An 18,582-nucleotide genomic window follows, 5' to 3' on the forward strand; every position below is an offset into this window, starting at 1 on the left:
AAAAGGTTAGTATTTATGGCATACATTTTAAGAAATTTTTTGGATGACCTTTGCAGAGATGATACTGGAGGCCCAGAGGGGAAGGATCATCATGTACTGAAGTACTAGGTTGCACATGCCAACAAATGGCAGCTTTATGGCTATCTCTTGTGACTTGTTGGAAAACGCTGACATTTGAGTAATCTTATACTCACTTTACAGATTGAGAAACAGGTTTAGAATTATCACCCAACCAAGACCATGTAGATTACATGAATGAAACATAATTTTAACTTATTCTGATAAATTTTTAAAAAGTACATATTTTTAAATTTTCTGGTGGGTTGGATCAGAGCTCTACACTTAAAGCCATACTTATCTTAGAGTAGTTTTGTGTCAATTGGACTAATGTTTTCAAATATATATTTTCCAGTGTGACTTTTTTCTTTATGTAAAATTTATTTTTACTTTGTATGAAAAGTAATACAAATTAATATATATAAAAAGCAACCAAAAATAAATAATCATTAAAATAAATTTTGTATGTTTACACAGTTGCTAAGAACATCTTCTCAGTGTGACCCTTCCTCACCTTGGGAAGTTTTATTAATCTGTGGGAATATGGAAAATTAGTAAAAGTGGAAAACTTTTGAAGATTCTGTGAATCTCTTAAGATTCTCAAAGTGAATTTGAGCAAGCCTTTTCTTATTAGAACCAAAAAGTTTTGAGGATTCCCTGTGCTTCAATTTAATGGGGCTCCTTCTTCTTGGCAAGCAGGGAGAATAATTTTGGGGATGCATTTACGACATCATGGGAAAGGTTAAGAAAGGAGGGTTGTAAGCTGGCTGTGAGTGACTAATTACTGTGATTTTATCTATAGGTAATTGTAGACACTGAAGTTATGGTCAGTTTCTTAATACCCAGCCTGTACACACACATATAAATTAAATATTTTTGTTTTAACTCATATTTCTTCTTGAGGACTATTCTTGGGTCCTGCTTGCATAGCTATTTCTACTGCCTTTGTCCACGAGGTTTTAATTCTGCCAGAAATATTCAGAGTAAGAGGCAATGATTGGTTTCTTGGGTCTAAGTGAGAATGAATACTTTTAATACTACTGTAAAACAGCAATTTCAGTCTATTGTGTATATGATCCAGGAGTTTCATCTATAGGGAACTTTGAAAAAAAATGAGTTTATAAAATAAATTTTTGTTTTTATTGACATGGCGATTAAAAATGTGAAAAAAGCAATTGAAGGTATTGTTGGTAAGGCAGCAGTATTTTCAACAGCTTTCTTCAATACATTTATCCAAGTTTGTATCGGGTTTCCCCATGCCCACCTCATAGTGGTGTTTGTTTGCGGGCTGGCCCTCTTACATAGAATGACCCTTTTAGCTAATGCTTATGTTTCCTTATTTAGGACAAAGTTTCTGATACCTTGGTGCCTGGTATACTGGGGTTCTGCAAATTTTGAAAGGCTGATATAGATTTGAGGAACTGCTTTGTATTTAGACTCATGGTTTTCTTGACTGCATGTTACTTGCTACAAGAAATGATGATGTTTTTGTAAAAATATTAGTCTAGGAGTCTGGGGTTTCCACCATGAAGTAAGAGGCTCACTGACCGGGAAAGAAAAAAATTAAGTACTATTCGCATAAAATCTTTTTTTTTTCCTTCAATTTCTGGGAAACCTTGGAGACATTCATGAAGGAACTTAAGGAGAAAGGAGGCCTTTTGCTTGTGCTGACTCTTGCTTTCTTTTTGCTGAAGGATTGCAAATTGATTAAGGCAATCTGTTTATGAAGTTATTGCTTGGCTGTAAGAGCAAAGCCTACACCAGCTGTTTTTGAGAGCTGTATTGTTTAGCAGTGACTGTGATAATAGTACTTTTAGAAAAATATACATGTACATGCCGCTGGTTCTCAGTCTTTTTGGTCTCAGGAACATTATGTTGTTAACTCTTGAGGACCTAAAAGAAGATTCTTTTATTTTCTTTTTTGTGGGTTTATTTTATTGATATTTATTTATTGGAAATCACACCAGAGAAATTTAAATTATATTAATTCATTTAAAAGTAGTAATAAAAACTCCTTTTACATAAACAGTTACATTTATTTTCATTAAAAAATGATTTTTCCCAAACCATAAAAAATAATTAGAAACATCAGCAAGTCAGTGCAATATGACTTCACAGCACTCTTGCCCTGGCAGAAGCATCAATTTAACAACTGTCAATCCTGAAAAATGCCTTCAAAAGAGCTAAGAGAACCAGATGAGAGATGATGGCATGTGGGTGTAGCACAGAAATGGGAAAAGATGCATTGAAGAGATAGGAAGGACAATTTTACATTACCTGTATTATCATCCCCTAACCTCAGGCAGTACAGTGAGGAGAGGGATAGGGATACCTTTGGAAAGGAGAGTGACATAAGAATCAGATTTTCCCTCAGATCCCAATCTAAGGTCTGTTGCAGTGAAACCCAGCACCCCACAGTCCCACAGCCCTAGATTACTGGCTGGTACTTGCAGACTGTCCTTCCAGGATTGCCCCAGTGTCAGGCCATCTCTCATCCTCAAGACTAGCTTAAGTGCCAGGCCAGTACCCACATCCTTAGACTCCAGACCAGCACCCACAGAGCTAGCCTCTAAGCCTGCCTCAACAGTAGCCAGCATTTGTAGTCCCGGACTCCATACCCACTCCAGAGCCAAGATAGCCCTCACAGACCCAAGCTCCAAGCTGGTCCCCTGGTCTAGGATCTAGACCAGCCATTATGGACCTGAGTTCCATGCCTGCCCCAGTGAACCCAGGGTACAGGTCTACCACAGAAGATGCTGGCATTGGGCCAACTCCCACAGAACAAGGATCCGGGACCATCTCTGCGTTTCTAGTTGATAGGGATCCACTGGATCTTTAATGCCAAGCTGGCCCACAGTAACTCAAGATCCTGGCATGACTCAATAGACCTAGGCTGTCTTTTGGAAAGCGTCTGTTCATGTCCTCTGCCTAGTTTTTGATGGGTTTTTTTTTTTCTTGTAAATTTGATTCAGTTCCTTATATATGCTGAATATTAGACCTTTGTCCAATGCATAGTTTGGAATAATTTTCTCCCATTCTGTAGTTTGTCTGTTCACCCTGTTGATATAGTTTCCTTTGCTGTGCAGACGCTTTTTAGTTTAATTAGATCCCATTTGTCAATTTTTGCTTTTGTTGCGATTGCACTCCAAAAGCGCAGGCAACAAAAGAAAATTTATATATATGGGATTTTATCAAACATACTTCTGCACAGGAAAGGAAGAAATGAACAGAGTAAAGAGGCAACCTACAGAAAGTATGGGAAAATACTTACAAACCATATCTCTGATCAGTTGTTAATATTCCAAATATATAAGGAAATTAAACAACTAAGTAGCAAGAGAATCATAAGGATTAAAATCTGGAAAAGGACCCAAATAGATGTTTCTCAGAAGACTTAAAGATGGCCAACAGTTATATGAAAAAACACTCCATGTCACAGCTCATTAGGAAAGTACAAATGAAAGCCTCACTTCTTATTCTTATTAGAATGGCTATTATCAAAAAGACAATAAGCGTTGGTTAGGATATAGAGAAATGGGAACCTTTGTACACTGTTGGTAGGAATGTAAATTAGTACAGCCATTATGGATAACAGTATGGAGATTGCTGGAAAAAATTAAAAATAGATCTACCATTTTATCCAGAAATTCCCATCTGGGTGTATGTCCAAAGATTATAAGGGAAATGAAATCAATATGTCAAAGAGATATCTGCACTGATACATTCATTCAGCATTATTCACAATAGCTACAATATGAAATCAATCTCAAGTGTCTGTCAGTCAAAGAATGGATAAGGAAAATGTGGTATGTATATACAGTTGAATACTTATAAAAGAAGGAAATCCTGACATTTGCTGCTCCATAGATGAACCTGGTGAACATTATGATAAGTGAATTAAACCAGGAACAGAAAGACAGATACCACATCGGCTCACTTATATGTGGAATCTAAAAAAGTCAAACTTGTAGAAGCAGAGATTAGGGTGGTAGTTACCAGGCCTGCAGATTGGGGAGATGTTAGTTATATTTTTTTGCAAATGTCTTTAGTATTGGTTTTAATAAAAGACAACTAGATTACTTTATTTGCTTCTGCATTCAATCTCTTATCATGAGAATTTCAGCTTCCCATAGACAATGTGGTTGGAAAGGGAGCAAACAGTATTTTAATAGCCTTTCTAGATAGTTATGGACATTCTTCTTTGACTTTTTATCAAAAGCTGACAAATAGTAATTTGGTTTCAGTGTGGAATTTAAAATCGTATCAGTGAACTTTTTGAACTCTATTAAGCTGAAAATTCATTGGTATGTCTTGCATTTTTAATGGCTTTTTCATCCATGCATGATATTTAATACTGTGCATTAGTAAACAAAGATCTGAGTTATCCAGATCTTTTAGGTGTTGACACATCTCTTTATCTGGTATAAAAAATTACAATCATTTTATTATCACTTTCACCAGAGACAGTTTTAAGCATTTGGAAGCTATTGAACTTACAATAATGGATACAGATTTTCTAGAAATTTTAATTGTGACTCCTAAGTTTGATTTTTATCATTGTTGACAAATACCCTAGTTGTTTTTTTTTAAAATGACACTTTTTTTGGGTTTATTTTCAAGAAATTTCCTGCCAACCACCCAAGTCTGAATGATTGTAGTTTGCTAATAATTTTTTTCATGGAAAAATGGTGTTCCATGAAAATGGCAGGTAATTCAACCTGCAATTCAATTAATTACACAAGTGCTTTTTAAAAGATCACTGTTGAACTTCAGTATATACAGAAATATTGTATGCATACATTCCTTTTTTTCACAGATTTAATAAAATCTATGCTTCCCCCCCCCCCCATCAAGGCATTATTAAGAGAAACTGCCTTTTTGTTCCCTCTGTTATTATAAGGTAGTCAATATAATGATTGCTTTGGTGCCACTACCTTGATTCATGCTGAGGCACCAACAGTTTTACTGTCTACCGGTTTATATCACCGTTCCAGATCTCAACTGAGTAATATAGGTAGATAACATATGTGTTATTATGAAAGTAGTTTTGACTCTACAGATGCCATGCAACAGGATTGAGCATCCCCTGGAGTTCACAGATCATATTTTGAAAACTGCAGTTATCATTCAATTCCAGTTGACTCCTTGAACATCATTGGTTCGAGTTGTTTAGGTCTACTTACATTGCAGTTTTTTTTTTCAATAAATACATAGAACATTTTTTGCAAACCTGGAATAATTTGAAAAAACTCTCAAATGAATCATGTAGCCTAGAAATATTAAAAAAAGGAAAAAGATATGTCACGAATGCATAAAATATATGCAAATACAACACCGTTTTATCATTTACTACCATAAACATAAATTTATTATAAAAAGTTAAAATTTGTCACAACATATGCACACAAACACAGATGTAACCAAATACAAAGGTGCAGTATTAAATCATAACTCCATAAAATTAGCTGTAATGTATCCTGTGCTATAATAATTTTTTAGACATTTCCTCTTGCTGTTATGGTGAGGTGAAGTGCTGCGAGAAACAGTCTACATTTAGAGTCAGATTGCTTCATTGCAAATATAGGCAAAGGTTCTTTTGTTTTCAAATACTCTACCCATGGGTAAGTACCACACATTTCCCATTGTAAAAATAATAACAACAACCATGATAACATGATTATTATAATGTTATAAGGCACCCTTCATGCTTCAGTTGGCATTTGATATATTTTGAGTTATTTTCAGCCTCATTCAGTCCTCCTCATTTTGCCATCAGTGCAAATCTAATTTGACATTTTCTAAAACAGGTAAGTCAACATGGCAAGGGCTGGAACACACTCACTCACCAGTGCATTGTAGTTAAGCACATTGCTCTACAATATTCATTTATCAGACCATGAAAGCTACTCATGTGGATGTTTAAAATGTGTCACAGCCCTAGACTGTGCAGCTTTTATTCTGGCCACTTGCTCTGAGGTACTGTCCTCTGATATAGGGATGAAGAATTTTTTCTAACATGTTGTGTCTTTCTGTATTTTTGTAGTGCTCTGTAACATTTTATGAAGTGCTGTTGTTGTGGAGTAAATAAATATACATTTTAGGCTGGGTGAGGTGACTTATACCTGTAAGCCCAACATTTTGGGAGGCCAAGTTGGGTGGATCACCTGAGGTCAGGAGTTTGAGAAAGCCTGGCCAACATAGTGAAACACCATCTCTACTAAAAATACAAAAATAATTAGCCAGGCATGGTGGTGGATGCCTGTAATCCCAGCTACTTGGAAGGCTGAGGCAGGAGAATCACTTGAACTTGGGAGGCGGAGGTTGCAGTGAGCTGAGATCACACCATTGCACTCCAGTCTGGGTGACAAGAACAAAATTCTCTCTCAAAAAGGGGAAAATAAAGAAACATGCATTTTAAAGACTTGACCCTCTAGGGGTATTTTATGGAACAAATGAGAAGATCTGACAAGGGATTTTCTTTTATATCCATGTAATGCCAGTATATTGCTTGGTACTTTATAGCTGCTCTGTAAATGTTAATTGTCATAAATTCTTGAACACAGAAGTTAATTCAATGAAGTTCAATTAAACTTTTATTGAGCCATGTACTATGTTAGATGAAGAAAGTAGAAATATTGGCAAGGTAGTTTCTGGGTTGTGAAGTTCTCTGATAACTGGAAGATAATCTCATACACATAAACCTGTTTTAGTACTGGAGCTTTTACCGTAGCAGGAGAGACACGGAAGGAGTAATGTGGGAAGGAGGGGATGGGGTAGTTATTTATACTGTCAGGGATGGGAGGGTCACAAAATGAGGGCGGTTATCTGGCCTTGAGATCCGATCTAGTGTTTGAGGCCTGAGGACGATTGTAAAGCGACTCCCCTTATTTTGCCTCTCTCAGGATTTATTTGAAAGACAAAATAGATTTGGTTTCTGGCCTTAATATCACAGATTCTGTTGAATGTTTGCGTCTTTTGTATCCAGGGTGATGGTTTTCCCTGGTTCCCATGTTCACGGTATTTTCATGCCTTCTCCCTTAAGAATTGCCTGAGGTTCTGTCCATTGAGGAGGAAGTGGAAGAAACAGAGTCTTGGGCGAAGCCTCTCATCCACCTTTGGCAGACGAAGTCCCCTAACTTCGCCGCGGAGCAAGAGTATAATGCAACAGTGGCCAGGATGAAGCCACACTGTGCCATCTGCACTCTGCTCATGCCGTACCACAAGGTAAAGGGGAGATGCTGTCACAGTTCCATTCACTGCTGTGTTTTCTGTGTGACCATAACCACAGGATCACTGTAAATTGCTGTGGGCATCCTTTGCACATAAGGAAGACAGTCATCCTTAGATAGCTGATGGCCTTCACAGAACCACAAACAGATCTACGTCCTCCTTGGGAGACACTTTTCTGAAAGTACTTTATCTTTTTGTTTTGAGATAGGGTTGTGCTCTGTTGCCCACACTGAAGTGCAATGGCACAGTCATGACTCCCTGCAGCCTCATACTCTGGCTCAAGCGATCCTCCTGCCTCAGCTTCCACAGTAGCTAGGACCATAGGTGTGAGCCACCATGCCTGGCTAACTTTTTAAATTTATTTTTTATTTTTTGTAGAGACTGGGTCTCACTGAGTTGCCTAGACTACTCTTGAACTCCTGGCCTCAGGCGATCCTCCCACCTTGGTGTCTCAAATCTTTTTTATCTTATTTTATTCCATGGGAGGGGTACTTTCAACTTTTCCACGTCTTTTACCAAGAAACACAGAACTTAAAGCTTACCAATGGTAGACGCTTTCAAAGAGAGAGAGTTTAGACTTAATCTCTGTTTTTTGTTTGAAAATGTCATTCTTGGCTGGGCGCGGTGGCTCAAGCCTGTAATCCCAGCACTGTGGGTGGCCGAGGCGGGTGGATCACGAGGTCAAGAGATCGAGACCATCCTGGTCAACATGGTGAAACCCCTTCTCTACTAAACATACAAAAAATTAGCTGGGCATGGCGGCGCGTGCCTGTAATCCCAGCTACTCAGGAGGCTGAGGCAGGAGAATTGCCTGAACCCAGGAGGCGGAGGTTGCGGTGAGCTGAGATCGCGCCATTGCACTCCAGCCTGGGTAACAAAAGCGAAACTCCGACTCAAAAAAAAAAAAAAAAAAAAAAAAAATGTCATTCTCAAATAATAGAAACATCAGCCCTAGGCCCAAATTTTAAATGTTTCTTTCACCTTCCTGAAATGTGGAACATGCAAAAGACACAGCCAAGACTCATATATACTAAATTTTCCAGTTCAGCCTCACCAGCCAGCTGTGCTTGATGTTGTTTTCAGCATTATTGCATAGATATTATACCGATAGCACCTCAGCTTATGAAAGGTCACGGTCCTCAGCACTCAAAGAGTTGAAATGATCTTTAGGAGTCTCGTAAGGGTTCCACCGTGTAGTTCATTTTAAGGTATAATATATTGTGAAATATATTGACATGAACATTGTGTTTTAGGTTATATTTTTATTTATAGAAATAGAAATACTTTACTCAAGATTTAGAGTTTCTTATAAAAATAAACTGTTCAGACATTTCAAAGCAAGAAAATGTGTGATATCTTAATATTTTCAGACCTTTGTAAACAGAGGAAATAATTTATTCCCTTTATGTTTTTTAATGTGGCACTGGTGAGTGATAAACATTATTTTTCTCTTCCTTTAGTCATTGAATTTCTGTGTTTTAACTACTTATTGATTATTATTTCTACATTATAATCTGTCTATATTTCTCAATAATTAAAAATTCTAACTAAAATCATAAGATTTGGGGAGATTTAGTAATATAAAATCTGTAAGGTAATTCATTACTTATAGTTTCAAGTAAATACTAAACATATTTTTTATATCTTTTGGTATGAGTTGATAATTTTGTTTGATACATTATCCTTTCTTATTTAGTGACATGTGCCAGTTCTCTCTCTCTCTTGCTTACAAATAGTGTGATGAGGCAAAACCCCTTAAAGCCTCTCTTAATACTGCTGCACAGATAAAAACTCGGGTCTTTGCACATTCCTTCAAGTGTAGCAAGGTATGATTCTTCAGTAAGTGAAAGCCGATCTGTTCACTAGTGCATATGAAGAAGCAAAAGAATTGATGCTTTCCATGAACTGATTTTGGAAAGACACATTTTTAATAGCTAGCCACTTTCTTATATGAACAAGACATATAGAATATTGTCTTGTTCCTGGAGGTTAGCTTTTGGGTGGGAGTCTGAGGTGGAACGTTGATAAAAAACGAGTAGTTTGGTCAAGAACAACTGGAAGAACAAAAGTTAGAAGTTAGCGTCTGGAACAGGAGTTAGTGGATTTGAGTGACCAGAATGATGAGCTCTTTTCCATGTTTTTCACTCATGTGGAAATGTTGTGTTTTTCAGCCAGATAGCAGCAATGAAGAAAATGATGCTAGATGGGAGACAAAATTAGATGAAGTCGTTATGTCTGAAGGAAAGACTAAGCCCCTCATACCAGAGATGTGTTTTATTTATAGTGAAGAAAATATAGAATATTCTCCACCCAATGCCTTTCTTGAAGAGGATGGAACAAGTCTTCTGATTTCCTGTGCAAAGTGCTGCGTACGGGTTCATGCAAGTAAATGGATCTATAATTCATCAATCACTAGCTTTTCAGCATTTCACATCATCTTTATTTCTCACTTTTTTAGAACCTGTCAATCTGTTGCATGGACTATTGGCATTCTTAATGGTTATATCATTCTTTTTCACATTTCTTCTAGTAAAAGTATGAGTTAGTATATTCATTCTTTTTCCACCTCTTTAATGTAGTATAATTGGAGAGCAGTTCTGGGGTTTTTTTGTTGGTTGGTTTGTTTGGGGTCTAGATGAGAGTTCCATCATGAGGTTTCCTTTCACATGCTTAAATTTTACTTACTTTAAGATCTAGTTTATAAAAACTTAATTTGAAAGTCTGATATTGATTGATGACTGTTTTTCTTTGTGAATTCTAAAAGAGAAATGAATGTTCCTTCGGTTATTCTGAGAATTGTACTAAGTTAAATTTTTTGTATTTCATAAGGGTAAAAATCTCTGTTGCCTTCCAGGGGAGATAGTCATTACAGTTATTTTACCCCTGGACTGAGATAGTCTCATTACCTATTTCATTTTATTATTTTTAACAATTGGCTAAGTGGTAAATATTTATTGGTCTGCTATGTAAATCCTATAAAATATATAAATGGGATCTCATATACTGCAACTCTATTTTAAGGCATTTTAGTATTCTAGATCTTACTAAATTACATATTCTAGTAACACACTTAGGTATGGCCTGTCTCTATCAATGTAGTTTGCATGGTTTATAATATAGATATTATCTTCTATATTTACCTCGGAGTAATAATCACCTTATATTAGAGTTGAAACAGTTTCCATCTATCATTTATTAATTAGATACTATCTACTTCCTCAAGGGATTCAAACACCATCTGCTTGAAATGTAATAATAGCCATCTTTTTGTATTAAAGGCAATTTGTAATACACACACACACACCTTACATTATTATGTGTATACAATAGGTAAAGTACCAGGACACAAAATAATTGGGATACAATCTGATTTCTGAATGTAGCAGCTATACAGTGTAGCCATACTATTTTATACACATATACTTTAAGTCAGTATTTTATGGGCATGGTTATCTATGATAGGTTTTTTTCCTCGGGAAATTACATTTCTGTTATTTTGTTTCCATCTCAAATGTTATAGAAATTTAAAAAAAATTACTCATTAAATCTTAACCCTCTTATAAGGAGGGAATTTTAATATCAGAGATATTAAAAATTACTCATTTAAATATTTCAAAATTCTGTTATCTCAAGAAGTCAGAGTGGCATGTGTTCTATGATGCCATATAATTGCTATGTATATTTGCACCATCAGCCATCCCCTTAGATAGTTACTTTGGGTCAGGCATGAACTGAAAAGACAAATTGAATTGAAAATACTCCTTCATTGTGAACTCTGAATTTGCAGCATTTGCCCTATCATTGAGGTTAAAGGTAGATAAACTTAATTCTTGAATTAATTTAAAATTATATTAATTAAAAATATTAGGTCAAAATGTATTTATTTTATTATTTTTAACATTTTTTAACCTTGTCCTATGGATTACAACTTACTTTGAGATGTCTGTGCATGAAGAAACTACTAGACTTGACAGTTTAAAATTTTATTACCCATTGAAGATGTTCCATAAGTATTCTCTATAACTGTTGTTATTAGTTATCAATAAGACTCACATTCACCTTGCTTATGTTTTGTTCTGTGCAGTAGGAATCAAGACACTGTGGTAGGCTAGTGTCCTATTTTTATTTATTTCAGTACTGAGATCTACAATATTTTAAAGGTGAAAAAGACCTAATGCATGGTTACATACTATTATTTTATAGGCTGTTATGGTATTCCTTCTCATGAGATCTCTGATGGATGGCTGTGTGCTCGGTGCAAAAGAAATGCATGGACAGCAGTAAGTGGCTTATTTTAGTATTGCTTAACCTTTCTTCTCACCCTACCCACGGTAGACACATTTGAGTCAAGTAAAAGATAAGATTGCTCAGGGTCTTATAAGTACAATCCCACACTTCCTTGTGTTTCTAGTCTTCCCTCTCAAAAGCATCTTACCTGTTGGTTCTGCATCTATTGTAGAAATATTAGGTACATTTCTAAGTGTCAGTCTTACACTTAGGAATCTGCATAGACTGTCAGTTTGTTATGTCCACATTTACATTTTCAAGGCCTCAGAATTTTGCTTCATTTTCTTATCCAGGAATATTTTGCAGTACTTGAAAATAAGTATTTCAAGTAACAGTCAGGGTGGGGGTATCTTCAGTGACCCCTGAAGAAACCATATTCATATCCAACTTTTCTTTTCCTTTTATTGAGACAAGGTCTCACTCCGTCATCCAGATTGGAGTGCGGTGGTACAATCATGAACTCCGGGGCTCAAGTGATCTTCCCATCAGCTTCCCAGGTAGCTGGGACTATAGACATTTGCCACCATTCCTGGCTAATTTTTTAATTATTTTGCAGAGACAAGGTCTCACTATGTTGCCCAGGCTGTTCTTGAATTGCTGGGCTCAAGTGATCCTCTCAACTTGGCCTCCCAAAGTGCTGGCCTTATAGGCATGAGCCACTGTTCCTGGCCATAGTATCCAATTTTTCAGCTAACGTGAGATCTTTCCCCATTTATTCATCCCTTAAATTTATACCTTAATAAATTTTAGAGTTTCTGGTCTGTGCCAGGCATTGCTGTGAAGTTTAGATAGAACATTTAATAACAAATGATTTTAGAGACAATGACTTCTCTTGATCTAAATTGTTTTTCCTAAGGATCTTGTTAAAAATTTACCTTACTACTTTCCTGCAGATTTTATGGGGCAGAAGAAAATAACAACAACAACAACAATAATAATAATAATAAAGAAATTTAGCTTACTTTGAATCTTTGATTTTCATTCCAATAATCTATGTCAAATATGTTGCCATCTGATTAAGTTCTACCTTAATTTTTCTTAAAAATTGTCTTTCAATTGATTCTCAAAGTTGAAAGAATAAAAAATATATGTCTTTCAAGAGGAATCAATATATTCTTGAAGGTGAAGAACAATCAGACCTCAACAGTGTATCTCTCACTCATGAGCTCAGAGCAGGTGCTCAGCTTGATGATTTCAGCTGTAGTAGCAGCATTTACTTTATTCCTCAATGATCTCTAATGACAAGAATTACACTTCCTTGCAACTGAAGTTAAAAATCTGAATGACAATATAAACAATACGCCTTGCATGATGAAAATTTTTGTCATGACTGTGTATATTTAGTTCTCAGTAAGTCTGAGAGGGGTATCTTTTTTATTGCTGGCATTCACTTTGGAGAGTAAAAGAAGGGAGAAAAGTATGGACATTCTTTATGGTCCAAATAATCTGGTATATTTAATGTTAGAGGTTTTATCTCCCATTTAAGAAGTCCCTGCATCAGTGGGCACAGGAAACATTTTGGTACAGTTATACATTACTTAATGACAGGGGTACATTCTGAGAAGTGTATCATTAGGCAATTTTGTCATTGTGTGAACATCATACAGTGTGCTTATACAAACCTGGATGGTATCACCTACTACACGCCTAGCTAGATGGTATATAGCCAATTGCTCCTACTATACAAACCTGGATGGTATAGTCACCAGATACCTGGGGTATACTATGTATACATATTGTCCGGAGTAGTGTAGGAAATTATAACACTATGGTAAGTATTTGTGTACCTGAATGTAGAAAAGGTACAAAAGAAACACAGCCTTACAATCTTATGGGACTACTGTCATGAATGCAGTCCATCTTTGACCAAAATACCTTTATGTGACACATGATCATATTTCCTTTCATGTGATTATTATGTTAATAAATGTAAGGCATATTTAACACAGCCAGGAAGTCCCGATTCTAATCTGAACTAGATAAATATATGAACCTCTTATTTATTATATAGGTCCTATTCTTAGTACGTGAGCCAACATAGAGTATTGCAGAATCAGTTTGGCCGTGATGTTCTCTCCTTTACCATGAATCATAAGTTTAGAAACTAGAGATTATCTAATCCAGCTCACCAAGGCATTAAGAGTTCTCTATTCCATCCACAGTTACTGCCTGGCTCCTGTGCTCACACACTGAGCAGTCCTGTTGTCCAAGGTACCATTGTCCTTTGCATGGCAGACCCAGGGCCAGGCCTAGGCCACTCACCCTGATGTAAAGCTGGTTCTGATTGATTACGCTGTTTTCATGTAGCATGTTTTATACAGAAAGTACTATGATTAATCACTCTTTGGAATAGATTTAAAGCATCTATTAATTTTAACTCCTTGCCCCCTCAAAAAATACAATCTTGCCATTTGTATTTTAATATTGAAACTATGTAGATCTCTATCAGTTTGCAATTGAACTGGGAACTCTTGAGTCAAACATTACAATGATTTTTAGACCTACATAATTTCCTATATCTACCTGTAAGTGTTCTGAATTCACAGTGGAATCCAGTTGTTTTTTCAGCATATCCATTTGAGCGTACTTTGTCTGTGAACCTCCCTTCCTATTTCTGTTGAAAAATAATTGAATGAAGTTTAATTATTGTAGAGAAGTAACTGACAGTATTGATATTCTGCCTTTAACCCTGTGATTTAGTGTGGCAGTGAGTGTTGCAATATTAATTTTTACTAAACACTTAAGTATGATTTCTTTAAATTTTGTGGCTGCAATGATTGCATTTTAAAAGACCTTAAACCTGACTTCTTCAGCAATCAGTCTTATATTTTCAGTTTTACACTCCAGAGGAGCCCTAGCCTCTGAAGAAGCTCTTGGAAATCAAATAGTGCAGCTGAAATCAGTTGATATTTCATTGTGGGCTTGTAGTTCACTGACTCTCATTCTTAATTATTTCCTGGAATTTTTTTTTAAAACCTGCCTTGTGAAGTTAAGGTTATACATCAGGAATGTAAAATATTCCTGTATCATATTTAGTTTGAGACACATGATTATGCAACAAATGTAATTGTCCTATTGGTATTACCTTTTATGGTAAGTGTTTTTGAACACCTCATGTTCATTTTTTATGAGGTGAGAATTGTATCTATAAAAATTCTGTTTTTTAAAGATTCTTTTTAAAAAGAGACTTTATTATAAAAGTACTATATCATAGAGTTAGTAATATTTTTGAAGTAAAGACATTTATGATTATTTCGCTCATTACTAGGCATAAATAAATACATTTATGTTAAAATGTAGCAAGTTTTATCAGCGTCAATCTGGGCAAGAAAGAAAGTGGAGGGTGTATGCGTGACTGGAGTCAATAAGCATAGATCTGCTCTCTTTCTATTTTCCCATTCTAAAGAGTAGATGTCACTCTGGACTCAAATTATGAAGATAGAGATCATAGTGATGTGGGCCAGATCTTTATCTGTGACTTTCTTTGTCTTCACCATTTCTAATGGTTAGGTTTAGACCTGACTCTGATTCATTGTGCTCCCATTTTCTTACTTTTCCATTCACGTCAATTAAAATAAAAGCCAAAAATTACATTGCAGCTTCAATTGTGTATGCTTGAGGAGAATTAGTTACAATTTTTTATTGCACCCTAATTTGGATTCTAGGATTATGGCTGTATGCCCAACCTCAACTGAAATGAAATGATACAAAGAACTCCACAAATAACTGTCAATCCTTGGATACAAGTTATATACTTCATAATTCTAATTAGATATCATTGCTTTGAGTCCCTGCTTTACCCTATTTCAGTATTACCCAAATAAATAGATAAAATTATCTGAAAGCTATGGGAAAGCTATAGCATTTGACTTATGGGTTATAAACCAGCTTTGTTATATCATTTTCAGCTCTGTTTGATTGAAATTCTTTTTGGTTTATGTTATTCCTTTTGGAGCAATTTTTGCTCCTTTATTATATAATCATTTTAGAGCACATTCCAAACATTACCAAATCCAGATTTTAGGTATCCAAAGTCAACACTCTGATATTAGTATCTGATATTGCTGTCTTGTTATTTTGACTTCATTTATATCTCACTACTTTTTATAAAATATTTTTATTTGTTATTTTTGTAGGTAAGTTGTAGGTGTATGTATTTATGGATTGCATGAGATACTTTGATAGGCATGCAATGTATAACCACATCAGGTGAAATACGGTATACGTCATTTCAAGCATCTATGCTTTGTGTTACAAACAATCTAGTTATACTCATTGAGTTATTTTAAAATGTACAATTAAATTATTTTTGACTGTAGTCACCCTGTTGTGTAGCAAATACTAGGTTTTTTTCTTTTTTTTTTTTTTTTTTGTTCCTGTTAACCGTTCCGATTCTCCCCACCCCCAATATCCTTCCTAGCCTCTAGTAACTAACCGCCTAGTCTCTGTCTCCATGTATTCAGTTAGTTTTTTCTAATTTTGTGAATAATGTCAATGGTCAAGCACCTTTTCATACACCTGTTTGTCATCTGTATATTTTCTTTTGAGAAATGTCCATTCACATCTTCTGCCCATTTTTTAATCAGATTGTGAGATTTTTTTCCTGTAGTGTTATTTGAGCTCCTTTTATATTCTAGTTATTATTCCTTTGTCAAAATTTTCTGCCTTTCTGTGAGTTGAGTCTTCAATATTTTTCTTTACTGTGCAGAAGCTTTTAAACTTGATGTGATCCCATTTATCTATTTTCACTTTGGTTACCTGTGTTTGTGGGGTATTACTGAAGAAATTTTTGCTAAGACCAATATTCTGGGGAATTTCCTCAATATTTTCTATTACTAGTTTTATAGTTTCAAGTCTTAGATTTAAGCCTGTAATCCATTTTGATTTGATTTTTGTATATGGAAAGAAATAGGGGTCAAATTTCATTCTTTTGCATATAAATATCTAGTTTTCCCAGCACCATTTATTGAAGATACTGTCCTTTTCCCAGTATATATTCTTGTCAATTTTTTGAAAATGAGTTTACTGTAGCTGTATGGAGAATAGAGAATTCAGAAATGTCTTTCTCTCAGTTCCCTATTCTTTTCCACTGATCTAGCTGTATGGATTTACCTCTGGGTTCTCTATTCTCTTCCAGTGATCTAAGTGTCTGTTTTTAAACCATTACCATACCATTTTGTTTACTAGAGCTCTGTATTATAATTTCAAGTTAACTAATATGATTCTTCCATTTTTGTTCTTTTTGCTTAGGATAGTTTTGGTTGTTCTGGGTCTTTTGTGATTCTATATAAATTTTAGGACTTTTTTCTATTTCTGTGAAGAATGTCATTAGTATTTTGGTAGGGATTGCATTGAATCCTTAGCTAGCTTTAGGTTGTGTTGACATTTTAACAGTACTGATCCTTCCAGTTCATGAACATGGAATATCTTTCCATTTTTTTCTTACCTCTTCATTTTTTGCATTAATGTTTTATAGTTTTCATTGTAGAGCTGTTTCACTTCTCTGGTCAAGTTAAATACTAAGTATTTACTTTTCTTTGTAGCTAATGTAAATGGAATTACTTTCTTGATTTCTTTTTTAGATTGTTCACTGTTGGCATATAGAAATGCTCCTGGTTTTTATATGTTGATTTTCTGCACCTTTACTGAATTTTATCAGTTCTAAAAGTTTTTTGATGTAGCCTTCAAGTTTTTTCCAGTGCAAGATTATTATCATTTGCAAACAAGGATAATTTGAATTCTTCCTTTCCAATTTGCATACCATCTATTTCTTCTTTTCTGATTATGCTAGCTAGGGTTTCCAGTGTTGAATAACAGTAGTGAAAGTAGGAATCCTTGTTGTGTTCCAGGTCTTAGAGGAAAGGCTTTCAGTTTTTCACTGTTTAAAATGATGGGTTTAAATTTAGCTGTGGATTGGTCATATATGGCTTTTACCGTGTTGAGATATGTACCTTCTGTACCCAGTTTTTTTGAGGGTTATTTTTCATGAAGGGATGTTGGGCTTTATCAGATGCCTTTTCAGCATCAATTGCATTGAACGTATGGTTTTTGGTTTTTGTTTTTTGTGTGTTATTTGTTTATTTATTTTTGAGACAGAGTCTGGCTCTGTTGCTCTCGGGTTCAAGCGATTCTCTAGCCTCAGCCTCCCACGTAGCTGGGATTACAGGCATGTGCCACCACACCACCTGGCTAATTTTTATATTTTTAGTAGAGACAGGGTTTCAACATTTGGCCAAGCTCATCTTGAACTCCTAGCCTCAAGTGATCCACCAGGCTGGGCCTGCTGAAGTTCTGGGATTACAGGTATAAGCCACTGCACCTGGCTGATCATATGGTTTTTATCCTTCATTCTAATCATATGGTGTATCACATTGGTTGATTTGCATATGTTGAATCATCCTTGCATTTCTAGGATAAATCCCACTTGGTCATGATGAATGATCTTTTTAGTGTGTTGTTGAATTTGGTTTGCTAGGATTTTTTTGAAGATTCCTGCATCAGTTTTCATCAGGGATATTGGCCTGTGGTTTTCATTTTTTGATATTTCCTTTGTCTGGTTTTGGTATCAGGGTAATAATGTCTTCACAGAGTGAGCTTTGAAGTGTTTCTTCTTCCTCTACTTTTTGGAAGCGTTATGGTAGGATTGATATTCTTATTTAAATGTTTGGTGGAATTCAGCAGTGAAGCCATTGGGTCCTGGGCTTTTCTTTACTGGGAGACTTTTTATTATGGCTTTGATCTCATTATGTGTTATTGGTCTGTTTGGGTTTTGGATTTCTTTATGGTTCAATCTTAGTAAGTTGAATATTGCTAGGAATTTATCCATTTCTTGTAGATTTTCCTATTTATTGGCATATAGTTGCTCCTAGAAGCTACTAATGATCCTTTGAATTTCTGTAGTATCAGTTATAATGTCTTTTTTTTTGTCACTGATTTTATTTATTTGGATCTCTCCTTTTTCTTAGTCTGGGTAGAGGTTTATCAATTTTGTTTTTCTTTTTTTTTTTT

General features: G+C 35.4%; 1 protein-coding gene across 3 annotated transcripts in view; it reads left to right on the top strand.

The window, feature by feature from the left end:
* KDM4C (lysine demethylase 4C) overlaps positions 1 to 18,582 on the top strand; it is a 269,280-nt gene that overhangs the window by 111,682 nt on the left and 139,016 nt on the right. For all 3 annotated transcript variants that reach the window (XM_037730821.1, XM_037730820.1, XM_017506883.2), the window contains 3 exons: positions 7,100 to 7,281; positions 9,459 to 9,672; positions 11,491 to 11,567. In XM_037730821.1, coding sequence (XP_037586749.1) covers positions 7,100 to 7,281; positions 9,459 to 9,672; positions 11,491 to 11,567 — 473 coding nt within the window. The remainder of the gene's footprint in view (positions 1 to 7,099; positions 7,282 to 9,458; positions 9,673 to 11,490; positions 11,568 to 18,582) is intronic.

The sequence above is a fragment of the Cebus imitator genome, unplaced genomic scaffold, assembly GCF_001604975.1.
Source record: "Cebus imitator isolate Cc_AM_T3 unplaced genomic scaffold, Cebus_imitator-1.0 Scaffold364, whole genome shotgun sequence".
Taxonomy (NCBI): Eukaryota; Metazoa; Chordata; class Mammalia; order Primates; family Cebidae; genus Cebus; species Cebus imitator.